Below are 18,270 nucleotides of genomic sequence, written 5' to 3' on the forward strand. Positions count from 1 at the left end.
TTCTGATGCATAAGGATTGCTTCTTCATATAGGTGAAAAAGTGCTTGTGAAGTAAAGGCACTTCGCTTGTAAAAGCTGCAGACATGAAAAAGGAAAATCTCAGACATGTTGCCAACCTTTTAGATAAGTTCACTGACACAATGTCATGGTTTATATTAATCACTGTCTGGTTGTTAGGCATTATGGTCCAAATCTTAATAGAGACATTAATGGTAATTGGTGAGAAATCGAAAGTTTGTATTAATGTGTATTAGGTTGGTATAAAATTATTTAGATTATGTGTACGGGTTACATACTCATGTTTATTTAGAATATGATATCGGGTTATTCAATCATTAAGTGTGAGAATAATTTTACATCGAAATGTTTCAGCTTTAGTAATCTCAGATTTAAATCCTAGGTTGTATTAAATATTTGTAGGAAGAATTTCATTGTCTTTTGTAGTCCAATAAAATATATCAGTGTTAATTTAGGAAAAAAAAGTACTGGTTAATCAAGGTTAAAAGATCAAAGTTGGGGACGGAATTTATATTTTCCTCTTTGTTATAATTAAATTCAATATTTAATTTTTTTTTTCGGGGTTCATCCTAGTTTATTCCACAGTTTAGAGACTATTCAAAGTTGGACAAATTAAAATAAACTCTTGAGTTGAGTGGTCCTCTCCCTTCGGAACTTGATTGCATGTGGCATTATTTTGGGTTAGACTTCTTCCCCATAAAATAAAAGTTAACACTATGCATTCATGTGCTGACAGCATAGACAAATATTAAAAGCGACACTTAATTTGTTCCACAACATAAATCACTTAATTATTTCATGTACTGCTATTTTTGTGTTTATTGGATTCGACATACCAAATTTATATGTTTTCAATCACTAATAAGGTAAATGCATCTTGTGCGTAAATTTTTTGGTTGAATATAATTGCCCTTTTCATTTACTCTCTACTTCTCACGACTCTTTTTTTTAGTTTTATGAAAAACTACCTCTTATTAATTTTGTTTTAAAAATTAAATAGGATTAAAAACTAAAATTGAAGAGAAAATGATTTTTCAATAATTTTTATTTCTGAAAATCATATTTTCCTTTTCTTCTTTTATATTTTAACCAAAATACAAAAAAATGAATTTCTATTGTTTTCTCTATTTTATTTCTTCTCATCTAGGCTCCCCATTAACTTTTAACTTCCCCTAAATTGTTTTATTATGTATGTTCATGAGCAGCAGTGATATTATTACCAATATAAATGACTGTACTTGCATCAGTTTACTCTAGAATGATTTTTACATGCTTTTTTAAATAATAAATTACACTCTCATATCTTACCTATATTTGTTTTTTCAGTTATACAATGTAAAAAGAAATAAAAGGTACAGCATGGGTAACTCGCATTTACTAGCGCCACAGTACCTAGTTTGTCCAAGTTAGTTGTCATGTTCCTAAATTCCCATGTCCAAGAGCCAAAGATTCTTTGTTTTTATTTTTTATTTTCAAACACCCGTGTTTTTAACTAATGCTCTCATTCATTCATGTTTTTTCTTCATCCTATGGATTTGAGTCCCTTTTGTCTCACTTGCTGCTCTCTCTGATGGGGTCACGGACACATCCTATGCAACTTGCCAAACTCATTCTGTGTGATGAACAAGCAGAACTGTGCCCCCTCCCACTGCTCTTCATGGTAACAACACCTGCACTTGAGAGTTTTCAAGGTGTTTAATAATAGTTTGGTGTTGTATTTTTTATTTTTCCCCCTTTGATCCCTCTTGTGAAACATGTTTTGCTGTTAGGCTCATTTGATGCATGGCTGAGTTGATTTCAGTTGAGAAAGTGAAGGGAATTTGAGGAAAGAAAAAAAAGGGGAAGTTGTTGTCTTTTTGAGTTTTTTTCATTCTCTCAGCTTTCATTAAGGAAAAGGTGGAAAAGGGAAACATGGAGATGGACCCTTTTGAGAATAAGGATTGTGAGAGAGTTAAGTTGAAGAGCACAGAAACATAGGAGAGTCTAGTAGTTGAAGTGAATGGAGAAAGTAGAAGAGAAAAAGAAGATAAAGGGAAACATTAAGGATAACATGCCAACAGTGTGGTTCTCTCTGAAGAAGTCCTTACACTGCAAATCTGAGCCATCTGATGTTCATGACCCCAAAACAAGGAAGCAGTTGAGCACAATCTTGACAAAGAGAGCAGGGAGGTCAGGGTGTTCAAGGTCCATAGCAAATCTCAAAGATGTAATCCATGGAAGCAAGAGGCATCTTGATAAGCCACCAAGTTGCAGTCCAAGATCCATAGGGAGCAGTGAGTTCCTCAACCCCATAACTCATGAGGTGATTCTGAGCAACTCAAGGTGTGAGCTGAAGATAACTGGCTATGGAGGGTTCCAAGAAGGGGTTGGAAGTGGTGGTAGCAATGCTGGAGGAGGTGGTATTGGTGGTTCTACTTTTGTGGGGACTTTGAGGCCTGGTACTCCAGGCCCTGGAGGGCACCCTACAATGCACTACTTTAACCCTTCTTTTAGGACTTCATCCACTCCTCCAAGGAAATCTCCTTTCCTATCAGATAAAGAAGGGTCTGGTCCTCATGGTGCTGGACTTCATCCTAGCAATAGGTTGTCTCTTGAGACAGATTCTAATGGCTCTTCAACTGTGACTTGCCACAAATGTGGAGAGCAATTTAACAAATGGGATGCTGCTGAAGCTCATCATCTGTCCAAGCATGCTGGTAACACTTTTTTTTTCTATTTCCTTCTCATATCTATTAGTATTTATTCTTGTCTGTTTTCATGGTTAGCTTCTATATTCAAGTGAAGGTCCACCACATCATACATATAATGCTTGTAACCTTCACTATAGCATTGGCTGTTTATTTTTCTTCCATTTGTTATTTGACCCTCAAAGTTGGTTATCCTAACATTCTTCTGACCACAAACTTTCTGGCCACATCCGTATCAAATAGACAGTTTTTTTATCTTGAGGTGAGGAATATTATAAAATCAACACACTTTTCAGTTTGAGACAACCAAACTGATCTCCTTTTTTCCATTACCTTTTCAATTTAGAACTATGGTTAGGATTTCCCAACAGCTTTACCTTCAAAAATCTAAATATCTAGGACAAACAGTCTCTCTCTCTCTCTCTCTCCAACCCACATAATTCAAAATTGATTGAAGTGTCAATGACCTCCAAGTTTGTTACTATTTTTGTATTGTTTTGACATATTTTAAGTGTCATATATTTCAATTTTCAAGTTTAAGAGCAATAAGTTCTTTCCCTTGGCAGTGACTGAACTTGTGGAAGGAGATTCTTCAAGGAAAATAGTGGAGATCATATGCAGGACTAGCTGGTTAAAGTCTGAAAACCAGTGTGGTAGAATTGAGAGAGTTTTGAAGGTTCACAACATGCAAAAGACTCTTGCAAGATTTGAAGAGTACAGGGAGACAGTGAAGATCAAGGCCAGCAAACTCCAGAAGAAGCATCCAAGATGTCTTGCTGATGGGAATGAACTTCTGAGGTTCTATGGCACCTCTGTTTCATGCTCTCTTGGTCTCAATGGCTCTTCTACCCTCTGCCTATCAGAAAAGTGTTGTGTTTGCAGAATCATAAGGAATGGATTTTCAGCCAAGAAGGAGCTCAAGGGTGGTATTGGAGTCTTCACAACATCTACAAGTGGAAGGGCTTTTGAGTCCATAGAAATCATTGGTGAGGAACCATCACTGAGAAAAGCACTTATAGTGTGCAGAGTAATTGCTGGAAGGGTTCATAGGCCACTAGAAAACATTCAGGAAATGGCAGCACAAACAGGATTTGATTCATTGGCTGGGAAAGTTGGTCTCTATTCAAACATTGAGGAGCTTTATTTGCTCAATCCTAGAGCTCTTCTTCCTTGCTTTGTGGTGATTTGCAAACCTTGAACCTAAAGGGTCAAAAGTCAAAGTTTCTTACATGTTGTGTAGTTTTATAGATCCCCCTTATTTTGGCCTTTATGGAGGTTCTTTGCCATTCATCTTTCGAAGAAATTTGATTCTTTCCCCAAGTCAAAATTGTGCGTCTTCGTGTTTATTGTATGAACCTCCCATTCATACATTTGTAATTTTTTTTCTTAAATGGCTATGAATATTTTTACGTCTACACTAGGCAACATTAAGTGCAAGAATCAGAAATAAATATGCAAGACTTGTAAGGTAGTACTAAGCCAGTTTTAATAATTACCCATCCAACATTTCCACTAGAATGCAGTTGTTCGCAACTTCTGTGTCGGTGTTTAATTAATTGAATGCCTAAAAGATCGGGGCATTATTAAAATGGGTAGCAACCTAGTAAACCTTCTAGGGATTTGAATTCAGTAGGGGTGTATGGGTTGGATCGGTTGGGTTTGATTAAATATGTATTCTAATTCAATCAAATTTAGATGGATTAATTTGGGGTGATTTTTTTTTAAATTAAATTAAAATCCAAAAAATAATTCATGTGTAAAGAGTTTGAGTTGAGTTAATAAGTTAAAATATTTAAATTTGCTTGCTATTTTTTAAAATCTAATATTTTTTATAAGCTAAATCTTTTATTAAAATGAAATACCAAATACATTATTTATAATCGTTACATGTAGTTAAATAGTAAACAAATATCAAAGAATGAATTACATTATTATTATTATCATCACAACATAACATACTATATTAAATATGGTTTAAAAACAAAAATATAATAAATAAGCATCACACCCATGAAGTAAAAAAAATCCAAAAACTAAAATTATTACAATATAGTTTGATAATTTTAATGTTCTTAAATAGTCAAATGAGTGGTGTCAACTGAAACCAACTAAATCTAAATTAGTTTGAAACATTAAAAAGCAGAGTAAACGTTCTAAAACAAGTTTTGCTGCAACAAAATTTGAAGCATAATAGTAATTGATTTTTTTAAATTTAAAATATATATTATATATGTTATATATAAAAATAAATAAGAGTAATAATTATATTAATAATAATAATAATTTAATACAAATTAGCATGTCAACGAATCAAGTCATCGGGTTAATGGGATATTAAAACCCGTGACCCAACCAAAAACTTAACAGTTTGAATGGATTGGTTAGGTTTGACTCAAACATAAAATATACCCAATCCAAACTGTTTTAATTGGTTTAGATCAATTCGGGTTCATGGGTGACTTGTATTCATGAATACCCCTAGAATTCTACACTCCCATATGTGTATTCTACACCCTCCCCCCCCCCCCCCTTTCTATTAGAAAATACCAAACTACCCTTTCTCAAGTCACACCTTCCTCTTTGTTTGAACTACTCTCGTGATGAAACCTCCTTCACCTACAACGACAACTTCTTCTTGCACGACTTTACCTTCTTCATGCTAGCTTTGTGACCTCCTCTTCACGAGTCACGACGTTAGATAGCATCCTCCCCCCCCCCCCCCTCCTCCTTCCTTTGTGCATCACCATTGAAGGTAAGAATGTGATTCAGAACATGGTGTTTTATCTTCTAGAAGGACAATTCTAGAATACTTTTTTTTCAATCATTATTCCGGAGACACAATTTTGGAAGCTATACAATAGCCTTATGGCCATTCCGAAACATAGATTGAATTGAATTTCAGAATACATAAAATGTTTTTTATTTTCAACCATTATTTTTTACTATTATGGAACAAACACTCCAGAAGCTATTTTTTACTGTTATGAAACAAATAATTTTTTACTATTATGGAACACCTATTCTGAAAGGCAAAAGCTATTTTTTACTGTTATGGAACACCTATTCCAAAAATTATTTTTTACTGTTATGAAATACCTATTTCAGAATGCAAAAGTTACTTTTTATTGTTTTGGAATACCTATTCTGTAAGTTATTTTTTACTGTTACGGAACACCTATTTTGGAAGCTATTTTGTACTATTATGAGACACCTATTCTGAAAAGGTATAACATAAAAAGTGTAGTTTAGGTTTTTAAAAAAATTGGGAGGGGCAAGAGTCAAATCCCAACCTTCTAATGTGATTAATTTTCTCATAGGCAAATTGAAAAATATAAGGATATTAGTTGCATGTTCATTTAATTAAGTAACATAGACTTGGACTAGGACTACATTTGGTAAATTCTTTAAGGAACTTATAAGCTCCTTTGACTAGCTTAAAGTTATTTTGATCAAAATAAGCTTGTTTGGTGTACAAGTTTATTCTAGACTATGTTCGACAAGACATTTTAATTACTTTCTATCTTTTTTTACTAGCTGAAAATCTTGTTTTGACCGTTCGATAAACAATTTTTTTTAATAGTTTTTACTGTTTTTTGAAACACTACTTCTTGAAGTCACATTTTTTTAAAAACGCTAACTTCTAACTTTTAGCTTTTTTATTTTCTTTTATTTTTATCCTCAATATATTTATCCAATTTCCTAGTTATCTTTTTTAAATAAATCATGATTTTATTATTTTACACTTTTCAACTACTTCACCATCTAGTTTTATTGAATACTTCTAATTTAATAAGTTAACTTTTCAACTTTTCAATTACTAGCTTTCAACTTTCAGCTTCTAGTTAACTTTCCACCTTGTTTTGTTGAACACAGTCTTAGTAGCTTATCTTCCATAAGCTAGCTTATAAGCTACTAGCTTTTTTCTTCTTCTCAATTTTATACTTTCTATTTTATTTGAAATTCTATTATATTCTATTCTTTTATTCAATTCAATTAAAACCTATTATCTTTTTGTTCATTGTCTGAAAAAGTTTGATTTTTCATAGTCATACAAGTGAAAGGTGTATATATCCAAGTTCTTGTTATACAAATAAAAAATAATGTTTAAGAAAATTTATAAAAAACATTTTTTTGAATAATATTATTAATAAAGTATTCAAATGTTAAAAAAATAATTTTAAACAATATAATTTAATTTTACCATTTTTTACAATATAAAATTAAAAAAAAAGATAATAAGTTAATAGAAATACAATTCAAATATTAAAAATATTAAATTAACTAAATTATAAGTTATCAACTAGCTTCTAATTTTTCAACTTCTAACTTATAAACTAAACTAAAAACTTTTAGTTGACTTACCAGTTAGTTTTACCTAGCATAACCTAAATAAAAAAAATATATTTATTATAATTTAGTGCAATCTAATATTAGATTCCATAAGCGCTCAATAATTTGATCAGATTAGATTATATAAGTAAATGTTATAAAAATAGATATTGTAAAAGATTTTTACATATTTATTTTGTAAAATATTATTACATATTTATTTAATAACAAATTGTCATGTTACAGTAAATATCTTACAAGTTATATTTATCTTAACTTTGTATTGATGGACAGCATAAAATTTGACAATGACAATATATAGATACTAAAGATAATGCATAGATATCTTAAAAGTCATATTTATCATAATTTTGTATCTGTTTAATAAAAGGACTTAATAATCTTGTTTTTCACGCCTTAGATAATTAATTAATGAAATAATCCAATTCAAACGCACCCACATGTATAGTGTGAAATTGGGGTGATGTAGTTTACCTCCTCAGCCTAGTACATAAATGGCAAGTTTTTAAATTTTGTATTTAATGTACCCCAAATGAATGGCATGTGACCCTTCTTCGATGGTTTTGGCTCTAGTTCAGACAGAGGAGATTCTAAACTTGAAGACAAACATAAGAATTGGAATTTAGAAGTGAGATATTCAAAGTTGAGGTTTGTGTTTTGTCTCTTCTTCCCTTGTGATGTAAAGGTTTTTGTTAATATTTAATGATCATTTTCATCAGTTATCCATGGCCATGCTTGAAGTTTATTAGATCATCTTGATGTGAACATGCAGTAACGGTTTAAGATAAGGTCCGGACCCATATGTCATACCCTGCGCCTGCGGGCTGGTCTCTCTATAGGAATATATAAGAATATAAGATTAGATGACACTTACATGTCAAAACAAATGTTAAGTTTTTTTCATCTAATTATTAAATTATGTTATTTATCCTTTAAAAAAATTAAAAAACTAATTACGTTAAATTGTTTTGAAGATTGTCTATATAAAATTTTAGATAATTTAAAAATTTCTAGATTGTAACTTAAAAGTTTTCTATTAGGATTATCCTAGTAGTAGAATTTGATTAGTTTGTATAAGTTCTTAATTCTAATATTGATACTGCCATCGTAAACCAAAAATAAATAAATTACAATTTAATAGTAACTTTTTCTTATATTTTAAATATTGTATCCACCTTTATTTAAAATAAAATTAGTATAACATTATCGCTCAATGTCTAAAATAGATGGAAAAAAAGTTTCAGGACTAACCAAAAAATTTAGAAACTAAAATCGTAAATATGAAAAAAATTTATAAACAAAAAAAATACTTTATCTTACTTAACATCATATCATTTGATTTTGTCTTATGTATGTATGCATGCCTATACACATTCATACATTCATTATACTAATTCATTGGTTTATTTTACTAAAATGTTGCATATTAAATTTAATAAAATTAATAATCTTTAATAAGTTGGTAAAGAAAATATAATATTGTAGAAAAAAATATTATAACTTTGTTATTTTTATTTTGTTATATAATATCTATTTTCTTTTGTTTAATCTTCAAATAAGTTATATGTGATGATGATTCATTTTTTTAGTTTATATTAATTTATTTTCTCATTTACTTGTTTTTAAATTTAATAAATAACAATTCTGTATAATATTATAACTGTATAGTTTATATCTATATTATAATTTTTTATTTTTCAGCTTACCTGTGTGAACGAACGAATAATGGACTAGTTAATATTAATAATCATTACCTTTTTTATTTAACGATGAGAAAATCCCAATTAAATGTTTTTACTTGTATATATATTAGTAAAAATTATATAATTATTTTCTTATTACTATTATTATTTAGTTTTTACAAGATCAAAATTTATTTAAACAATTAAACATATGCACAACCAAGTCATGCAGAATAAGTGTGAAGATGGTAAATTTATTGGTCACTTGCTAAGGCCATGACTCCTCAGAGCGTGTACCTTGGTGGGGGTTGGTAGTGCCACTTCAATTCTGTAACATCTGTACAGCTTTCGTTTCTCATGGCACATGCACCTCATAAATGTGTACTAACCCTCATTACACTTCCCTAGATTGGAATGGAGGTCATTCAATGAAACTCCACATATTTCAAATTTTGAAGTCAAGTATATAGTTTGGTAAATTTGAATTTACAAAAGGACCTTGGTGCTGTTGACTTGCAATTAAAGGCTGCAAAAGCCATGAGAAGAAGCATTTTAGGCTAAATCATCTGAGCATAGGTTTATGAACCATTTTAAGGGCTTCCCTCTTTAATACTTGAAGCAGGCTTTGCCAGTTGCTTTAGTTGATAGCTACGCAATAAAAACAAAGGGATAAAACAGTGAAGGCTAAGATGTCAAAGATTGAAAGATACCAAATAGCTATAAACCTTCCTAAAAATGGCTTTATTTTGGTATAACTAGACTTTGAACTCAACCTTTCCTATTATGTTCAGTTGTTTACCTTTGCCTATAGCTAGTTCTTAACTAAATTTTCTTTGTAAATGACTTTGCATGGTCCCCAATGTAGACAAAAAGAAATCTATTTATGAAAGTACAATTAGGTCACACCTATTCAGGAGATTTGCCTCTATTAGCCTCTTGTCTAGACTTCATTTACTCTACAGACTCAAGATAAGGAGTGACCACCATTGAAGTTTTTGATTCAGATTAAGGCATAACTTAAGTTCTTGGTGTTTTTCAACTCCTCAAAATCTTGGTCTAATTAATGGTCATATATATCATGCTTAAAATTTTTGGCAGCAGGCCTCTATTTCTATTGATAATTAACGATGGCTATGAATTGTTGTAGCCATAATAAGAGAAAATAACATATAACGAAAATTCAAGAAAGTTGTTGGTTTGCAAGTGAACTACATTTATTTGTGTGGCAAAATACAAATTAGTTGAACTCAATTGTTTAAAATCATGAACAATGGTAAAAACTATACTAATACTGACTAAACAGGAGGTAAATAACCATAGTCTAGGAAACACATAAGTGTTTGATAAATTATATCTTCAAGGCCATGCTTGTAACTAAACCCCAAATCTTCTAGCTTCTTTGATGAAATCACAGAGGGAACTTTGTCATAATTTTTCTCTGTCTTCCTGTAGATATTTGTATTTCAATACACTTTGGAAAGAAGGGTAGCCAAGTTAGACAATGTACAACTTTGGCTGCTGCATTTGTATCGACCTTCTGCTTTAGCATGCTCTGTTAGGAATATGTGAGCACTGCATATATCTTCAATGTGAACTAAAGCGATTGACCCCATTCTTGCATTTACAGCAGATAATATCTTGAAGTACTCTGTTTCACCTACATTTTATGATCAATATGGTTAAGTGATAATAACTAAAAAATATTTTAACTCATGTAGAACTTTATCGAAACAAGTCTAATGTTGCATTGTTTGTATTTCACGATGCACTTAGAAGCATAGAGGTACAATATATTGGGGGAACTTGGCATAAGAGATAGTACCGAAGTTCACAAATTCATGAATTGAATAGAAGTTATTGAAATAAAATACTTAATGTTGATACACTTATATAACATTTAGTAATATAGCTTTCATTTCTAACACATACATAGACATACTAATAGATAACACTTTCTTTTCTCTGGGGACGAAGTTAGCTAAGATGGTAGTTACCTAACTAAAATAAGTCATTTCAATGTGTATGAACGAATAAGATGTAGATTAATGATAAAATCACCTGTTAATGGCGACAGTAGAACTTTAACACTTGTTAGTACATTAGCCGTGAAGAAAGGGCCTGCAACAGTGCTTGTTATAACTGACACAAGATCAATGCCGTTCTCTTTTGCAAATTGAAATGCTGCTTCTTCTGTGAGAAGCTTTGAAAGTGCATAGACCTGCCACCACAGAAAAAGCCCTTAGGGAAAGGAACCAATTTGTTGTAAAATGAAAGTTTAACAACTAGGGAAATTAAATCATTACTTATTACCCATCCACTTGCTTGTGTGTTCCATACATGTGTCAGGGTGGATTTGGCAAGATTCATCAACAATATGTTTCGACTTTCCATTTATGTCTTTGGCAGTAACGGTACTAATGGAAGACGTGAAGACAACCCTTTTCACAGAATTGGATTTCAAACAAGACTTGAGAAGGTTTATGGTTCCTTTGATTGCAGGGTTAATTATATTCGCTTGAACAAAAGCCTCTGCCAGTCTAATACAAGGAATATTTCTCAAGTTACCATTTTATAAAGTACAAAAGTGAAAAGTCCTTCTTGTTGTGTATGTCAGGTTCATGGAAAACATTAAATAATATTTATGGCATTACCATTGTTTTCTTTGTCACTAACATTGAGCTCCATTGAAGCAGCAATATGGAACACGCCGACACATCCTTTAACAGCCTCATCGAAGCTTCCTTCTTCATGCAAATCCGCTTGGAAAAATCTCAATTGGTCACCACCCTTCCACAGAGAGACAGAAGGTGCAATGACTTTGCTTGTACATTTAGACAAAAGAAAATGAAACATATAGCATAGTATTTAGAAATATTTTTATTAGACAAAGCAAACATATATACTATAATTCATTGTTCAGATAAGGAAGAAATTGATTTCGAGTTTCGTTAGCCCATCAGATACTACAAAAACTGTTGATCGTGAATGCATATATGGTATTTTGATCGATCTATTTTTTTCTTCTGTGTTTTCTTCAAAAAACACAGAATTTGTTTTATATTCAAAGAAAGCTAACTAATTGTACAGATCTTTGATTAAAATGAAACATCCATTTTAGTCTAAAGCAATATAAATAATATATTAAGTAATGGGGTTAATCATTTCAATAATTAACGGCATATATAACTATTTCTATCTCTTGAGACGTGCTTTCTCTCATATACTATGCAGGTGTTGTATCTAAACTAGACTTTGAACTCGTGCAACGACGGATTTTTCTAAATTATATATATATAAATAAAAAAATAAGTATTTTATATCATGTTAAACATAATTATATTATTAATAAGATAGTTGATTAATTATATTTTTAATTGAGTTAATTTTATGTTAAAAATTAAGTATACTAAAATTTATTATAATTTTTTGTTTATTTAAGTAATAATGGTGATGTAATATCTTTTAAAAAATATATGTATATAAATAAAATTATTTATTTAAAATATTTTCAGTAAGTGAAACAAATACATAAATATTAAAATTGAAAAATAATGTTTAATATTATATTTTTAATCAACACATATTCTGTTTAAACTTGTATGTTAAATTTTATTATAATTTATTTTTTCTTCAAATAATAATATTAATGCAATACCAATGTAAAATATAGAAGTTAAAGAATAATATATATATATATATATATATATATATATATATATATATACTAAAGAATATTTATTTAAATTTGAATGTATATTTATGATAAAATTTAAATGTTTTTAAATTTTTGAAGTTTGAATTAATTGACTTCATTATGTAATATAAATTGAGTAATCTTAGTTTAATAATAATAATAATAATAATAATAATAATAATATAATAATAATAATAATAATAATAATAATAATAATAATAATTTATTTTCTGTTAGTTTTAGTTTTATTTTCATTGCTTACTAATTTTCAAAAGTTATTTATAAAAATAATGATATGTTTAAAACTTTAAATATTATTGTTTACATATCTATTAACTTATTAAAGATGTTGTTAATTATTTGTATTTATTAATAATCTTTAATATGTTACTAATTATTACATTCTATTGTTTCTTTATAATAATAATTATATTGTTACATATATTAGTTATTTCCAAATAATAACATTTAATTGTTGTTATTGTTGTTGTTGTGGTTGTTGTTGTTGTTGTTGTTATTGTTGTTGTTGCTGTTATTGCTATTGTTGTTGTTGTTGTTGTTGTTGTTGTTGTTGTTGTTGTTGTTGTTGTTGTTGTTGTTATTGTTGTTGTTGTTGTTGTTGTTGTTGTTGCTGTTGTTGCTGATGTTGTTATGGTTGTTGTTGTTACTGTGGTTGTTGTTATTGTTGTTGTTGTTGTTGTTGTTGCTGTTGTTGTTGTTGTTGTTGTTGTTGTAGTTGTAGTTGTAGTTGTTGTTGTTGTAGTTGCTGTTGTTGTAGAACGTAGAATGTTCTCATGCTTTCAAATCATTAATTTCGGTGAGGTTTTGAGAAACTCAACTTTTATATATTATAAATAGATTTATCCTCCTACAACAAACAAATATGAACTTCAAGAATAGAGTCCAACTGGTGCAAATATGGGCTCAAAGTTGTCTAGCTAAGACCAAGCCTTTTACTTCTTGCACCTACAACGAACAAAAATACCCCTAAAAAACCACATCTGTCTCTCCCAAGCAAAACCAAATCTGGCGGGGCTTCACTGACCCAACAACCTTTTCTTCTTTGAACCAACCAACATCACCAACAACGTTCTCCTCCGACAAATCACTTCCATGTCACCAACCACAACGTCTTGTTGCGTTGGCCTTGGCTTCTTAATCGATATCCCCATTTTGGAGAAGCTTTTCTACACTTGCTCCATCAGCGTGTCCTAGGGCTACGACAATAAAATACTTGCAACAACAACAACCTCCGAGCAAAACACAAAATACATCAAAATAAAAGGGCTATGACAACAAAATGCTCACAACAATAATCTTTGAGCTAAACATAAAAGGCACTGGAATAAGATACTCTTTTGTAATGACCATTTTGGAATAGGATGAGGGATATTTTTGTCCATTGGATTCTTTTATGGAGCAGGAAGTAAAACCCAGTTACCAATAACGGCTTCTAGGATCCCAATAACATAAAGAAAAAAAAACACAAAGATGCCAATAATATGAGATACTTGCGTATTCTGGAAATGTTTAATTTTTAAATTATAAAGTTACATAATTTTTATAAAAACAAACAAAATATTATTAAATTATTTTTTTAATGAAATGTTATTAAATTAGATAATATTTATTAAAGTGAAAAATTATTCTCTTCCTTTTTCTTCCAAAATCCAATTATTATGAATACTTTTAAATTCTTTACATAATAGTACGAATATTAATTCTAAAGAAAACATACTTTTTAGCCAATTGTTACTCATAACCATACATTGTATTCTTTCTCCCATCTCCATTTCTAATTATTTTAGTTAAAAGTTGCCTTTGAAAACTATATCATACTTATATAATTTCTATAAAAGAAAACTAAAAAAAAACAATTTAGTATTAGTTTAGAAACTAAAATAATGTTTTTTTTTGGAAAAAATGCTGCATTGTAATTAGTTTTTTTTTTATTAAGTTTCAACAAATGGGCTTAACAGTTTTTTTTTTAATTCAAAGGAGAATTACATTCAGAATACGTAAGAATTTTTCTGTTAATTACACTATTCTCATCTCATCGTCAAAGCTAAATAGGGTGTCAGTGTCACTGATCCAAAAAAGCTAAACAGGGTGTTTCTTAATTGGACTCATTCAATTTTAGTATTATTATCCATCAAACGAAGAGTTGGAAATAGTGGCAGAAAAAAAATTGAAATTAGTTTTTCTCCAGAATAACCCGTGATAGATATATAATGAGATTGATGTATATCCTGTGGGGCTTGCAGTTGATATGGCTTCATATAGAAGTTCTGCAAGATTTTCTTTTTGTTTTTTAAGAAGCTTGTTTGAATACCAAAAGTCACTGTCTTTTCCATCATTTTCTTAATTTTCTGTTCACATCACCTTTAAAATTCTAAATTTTTCGATGATTGATTCTGAACTAACAATTATCTCTCCTCACCGATTAACATCCTTATGCTACTCAAAAGTTAGAGTTTGTTAGAGTCAATAGGAAACCAAACACATAGCATTAATCACTAGTACAAAGAATGAATATAACATCGTTATGTTAACATTAGTTTTTTTAAAAAATCGATACTAACAAAAATGCGATGACATATTCGTAAATAATGTGAGTTCGTTAACGTCGATTTTTGAAAAAATTGATGCTAACATGAGTTTATTAATATCGGTTTTTGAAAAACCGATGTTAATAAAAAGAGGAAGAGACAAATTTAATTTAACTAACACAACATCGGTTTTCCAAAAAATCGACGTTAACAAATTCATGTTAACATTGATTTTTCCAAAAACTGACATTAACGAACTCACATCTTAACATCAATTTTATGAAAAACCAATGTTGTGTTAGTTAAATTAAATTTGTCTCTTCCTCTTCTCCTGCTCATTCTAAACCATCTCTCACTCTTGAACTCTCGTTTTCCCTGTCACTCATCTCTCGTACTCTCCTTCTCGCTCGCTCACTCACTCTTTTTCGTGCTATCCTTCTCACTCTCACTCTCACACACTCTCTGTGGCGACGAGACCATACCGTTCTCGCTCTTGCTATCATCTCATTCTCGCACTTGCGCTCTCATTCTCACAATCACTCTCGCGCTATTGTTCTCATTCTTTCACTCTCGTGCTCTCACTCACTCGCGAAAGGTTAGTCTTCTATAAATGTTTGTTTTTGTGTTTGAGTTTGACGGTGATGGTAAGTGAGAAGCTAGGGCTCGTTCTTGGTTTTGATGATTTTCAGTTCTCGTTTTGATGTGCATATTGCTTCTTGTTAAATGTGCATATTACTAACATGAAAATGCTTGTTTCTGTGTATGTTGCTGAAAACATGTGTTATTTTCTGGATATACAAATACTGATATTAGGAGTTTGTGTGTATTACTAACATGAAAATGATTATTAATGAGACTTTGTGCTAGTGTGAGAATTCTGCCACAGCTTTAGGCCCCCAAAATAGGAATATCATTGTTGGTTTTTAAAATAGGAATATCATTCTGCCACAGAATTTGTGCTAGTGTGAGAATTCTTGGTTTTGCAGATTTATTGGTATCATATTGTTATGTCAAATGTATCATATTATATTAGTTGCATGGAATAAGCTCCTAGATAAGCATGGTGCATAGTTAGTTTGTGCATGGATCACTTAGTTGATTTAGTTGGTTTGACAAAATCCACTTAATGTCATGTTTATATTGTAAATGAAGTTTAGAAATGATGGATGGAGATCAATAAAACTGGAAGGAAATGACTAACACAATGCGGAAGATTAACAAAAAGCAGAGAAAATGTTCAACATTGTTCATGTTATGGATCAAGTTAGAAATTTCAAGACTATTCTCAAATAAACATGACATGATATAACACATTTGCTTATATTACTTTGCTTGTTAAATGTAGCCTTATGGTGAAGTCAGTATGTCATTTGCTGTAAGATGGAATGATGAATTAAAACATACTTGACATTTGATACACTCTAGTGACAACATGCACTCTATTACATACCACCAAGAATGACACTCTTTGTACCACCAAGTTCCTAAACCAGTTACTTTTAAAGTCCTGTTGTTGACTGAGTACAAAGTGACTTGTAGGAGCTTGGTGATTAATTAAACACTCATCTGTATGTCAAATTTTAAAATCATATAAATATCTAATGTGAATTTCATGTTAATTTGAAAGCTACATGATTCATCCATCTGAACTTGAAAGGGTCTACGGAGTCTAGGATAATTTATAATAATTGGAGGAAGACTACAAAAATTGGAAACAGATGGAGGAATTTCGCACAATCACCGAATTTGCAAGTCGAAACTCAAATTATTTGAGTTCCCATATGCAACTTCTAGCTTTATTTTATTTTGGATTTGTTTGTAATTAAAGTACATTACTACTCTACTATTATCAATCTGTAAATTTTTGTTTATAAGTCTTGGTGATATATTTTGTGAGAAATATTGGAACATCCTGGATACATTTGTGGTATATTTTGTTTATAAAAGTTGATATATAACTACTCTTGGTGCATGATATACTTTGTTTATAACTTTTGTTACATAGCTTATTTTATGAGTTTTTTTGTATAACTTTGAATGATAAGTTGTAATATGAATAATTACAGGTTGGTAATTAAAAAACATATAGGATACTAAAAAAAATCCAAAAACCAACATCAATTTTTAGAAAAACTGATGTCAATAAACAACAACATCAATTTTTGAAAAAATCCATATTGTTTGAGAAAAAACATCGGTTCATAGAAAAATCGATGTTATTGTTTATTGACAACATCAATTTTTGTTGGTGGGAAGAAAACAATATCGATTTTTAAACAACCGATGTAAACATTGATATTTTAATGTCGATAGTTTCAACATTTGTCAATAATAAATTTTAAAAATCCTTAATAATCAATGTAAAAAACAAATTTTCTAATAGTGAATGGAGATGAAATCAAATTAAATTTGGTAATTAGAAATAGCTAGATACACTTAAATTAAAATGAATTAAAAAGTAAAATCCACAATAAAAATTAGCAACAACCAAGGAATAAAAGTGTTAGTTTTCAATTACTAAGTTCTCATATTAACACCCTATTAGTCACCTAAAGCAGCCATTTGATAATTCTTCCTTATTGAATTTTCAGTTTTACTTTTTAGGCATACACAATATCTATAATTTGGTTTTACAGAGGTCTTTCTTTCTTCCAAAGAAATGAAATCTTTTCTAAGTTCTCTCCTCATGAGAAATCATGGTTAGTTCTTGTCGAGAACTAACCTCTCGAATTGGCTTCATTTGATAAGCTTTTAACTATAATATGTGATAAAAAACAATGCTGAAAATTGATCAAAAATAAAATTTGTTTTAAAAAAAGTGACTTCTGTAAAAATCTACTATACATCATGAGGACATGAATCATGGTTCTCTATTATGAACAATCAAATTGCTTCTTCTGTCTCAATTCTCACAATATCAAAATCAAGATTATGAAAAATACAAAAAATTAAGATGTAATCCATGTCATTATGTTGCCATCACATGACTTCTGTTTTAACCAATAATTTCTTATGATAATAACTAGTTCTTTTTCTTGTACTAGTTTAATTAGAAAACAAAAAAAGTGAAAATAAAATAGAAGAGGAAAAGGGTATACTAGCCTATTAGAGAAGAATAATATATACTAATGAGGATCCCTAACAGTGGCATGAATTGTGCATCCTCTTTCAAGAAGAGCCTCCACCAGTCATGAACCGATATACCCTGTGGAACTTGGTACGCAATATTTGGCTCCAGGAAAAACAACTTGTTTATTGCTTTTCACAATTTTCAGCACTTCCTCCATTCC

At 30.2% G+C, this 18,270-nt stretch overlaps 1 protein-coding gene and 1 pseudogene across 1 annotated transcript; one reads left to right on the plus strand and one right to left on the minus strand.

The window, feature by feature from the left end:
• Positions 1 to 1,454: 1,454 nt before the first annotated feature.
• LOC100785097 (uncharacterized) lies at positions 1,455 to 4,120 on the plus strand. Its single transcript, XM_041007714.1, has 3 exons — positions 1,455 to 1,678; positions 1,788 to 2,714; positions 3,272 to 4,120. The coding sequence occupies exons 2-3, from the start codon at positions 2,018 to 2,020 to the stop codon at positions 3,901 to 3,903; spliced, it is 1,329 nt and encodes a 442-aa protein (XP_040863648.1). The 5' UTR covers positions 1,455 to 1,678; positions 1,788 to 2,017; the 3' UTR covers positions 3,904 to 4,120.
• A 5,847-nt stretch (positions 4,121 to 9,967) lies between these two features.
• On the minus strand, positions 9,968 to 11,469 carry LOC100794987 (putative anthocyanidin reductase; annotated as a pseudogene).
• Positions 11,470 to 18,270: the final 6,801 nt, after the last annotated feature.

The sequence above is a fragment of the Glycine max genome, chromosome 12 (assembly GCF_000004515.6).
Source record: "Glycine max cultivar Williams 82 chromosome 12, Glycine_max_v4.0, whole genome shotgun sequence".
NCBI lineage: Eukaryota > Viridiplantae > Streptophyta > Magnoliopsida > Fabales > Fabaceae > Glycine > Glycine max.

Coding starts and splice junctions, on each gene's coding strand:
- LOC100785097 (XM_041007714.1), top strand. CDS start 2,018: ATGGAGAAAGTAGAAGAGAAAAAGAAGATAAAGGGAAACATTAAGGAT. Junction 2,715..3,271: donor TCATCTGTCCAAGCATGCTG/GTAACACTTTTT, acceptor TTCCCTTGGCAG/TGACTGAACTTGTGGAAGGA.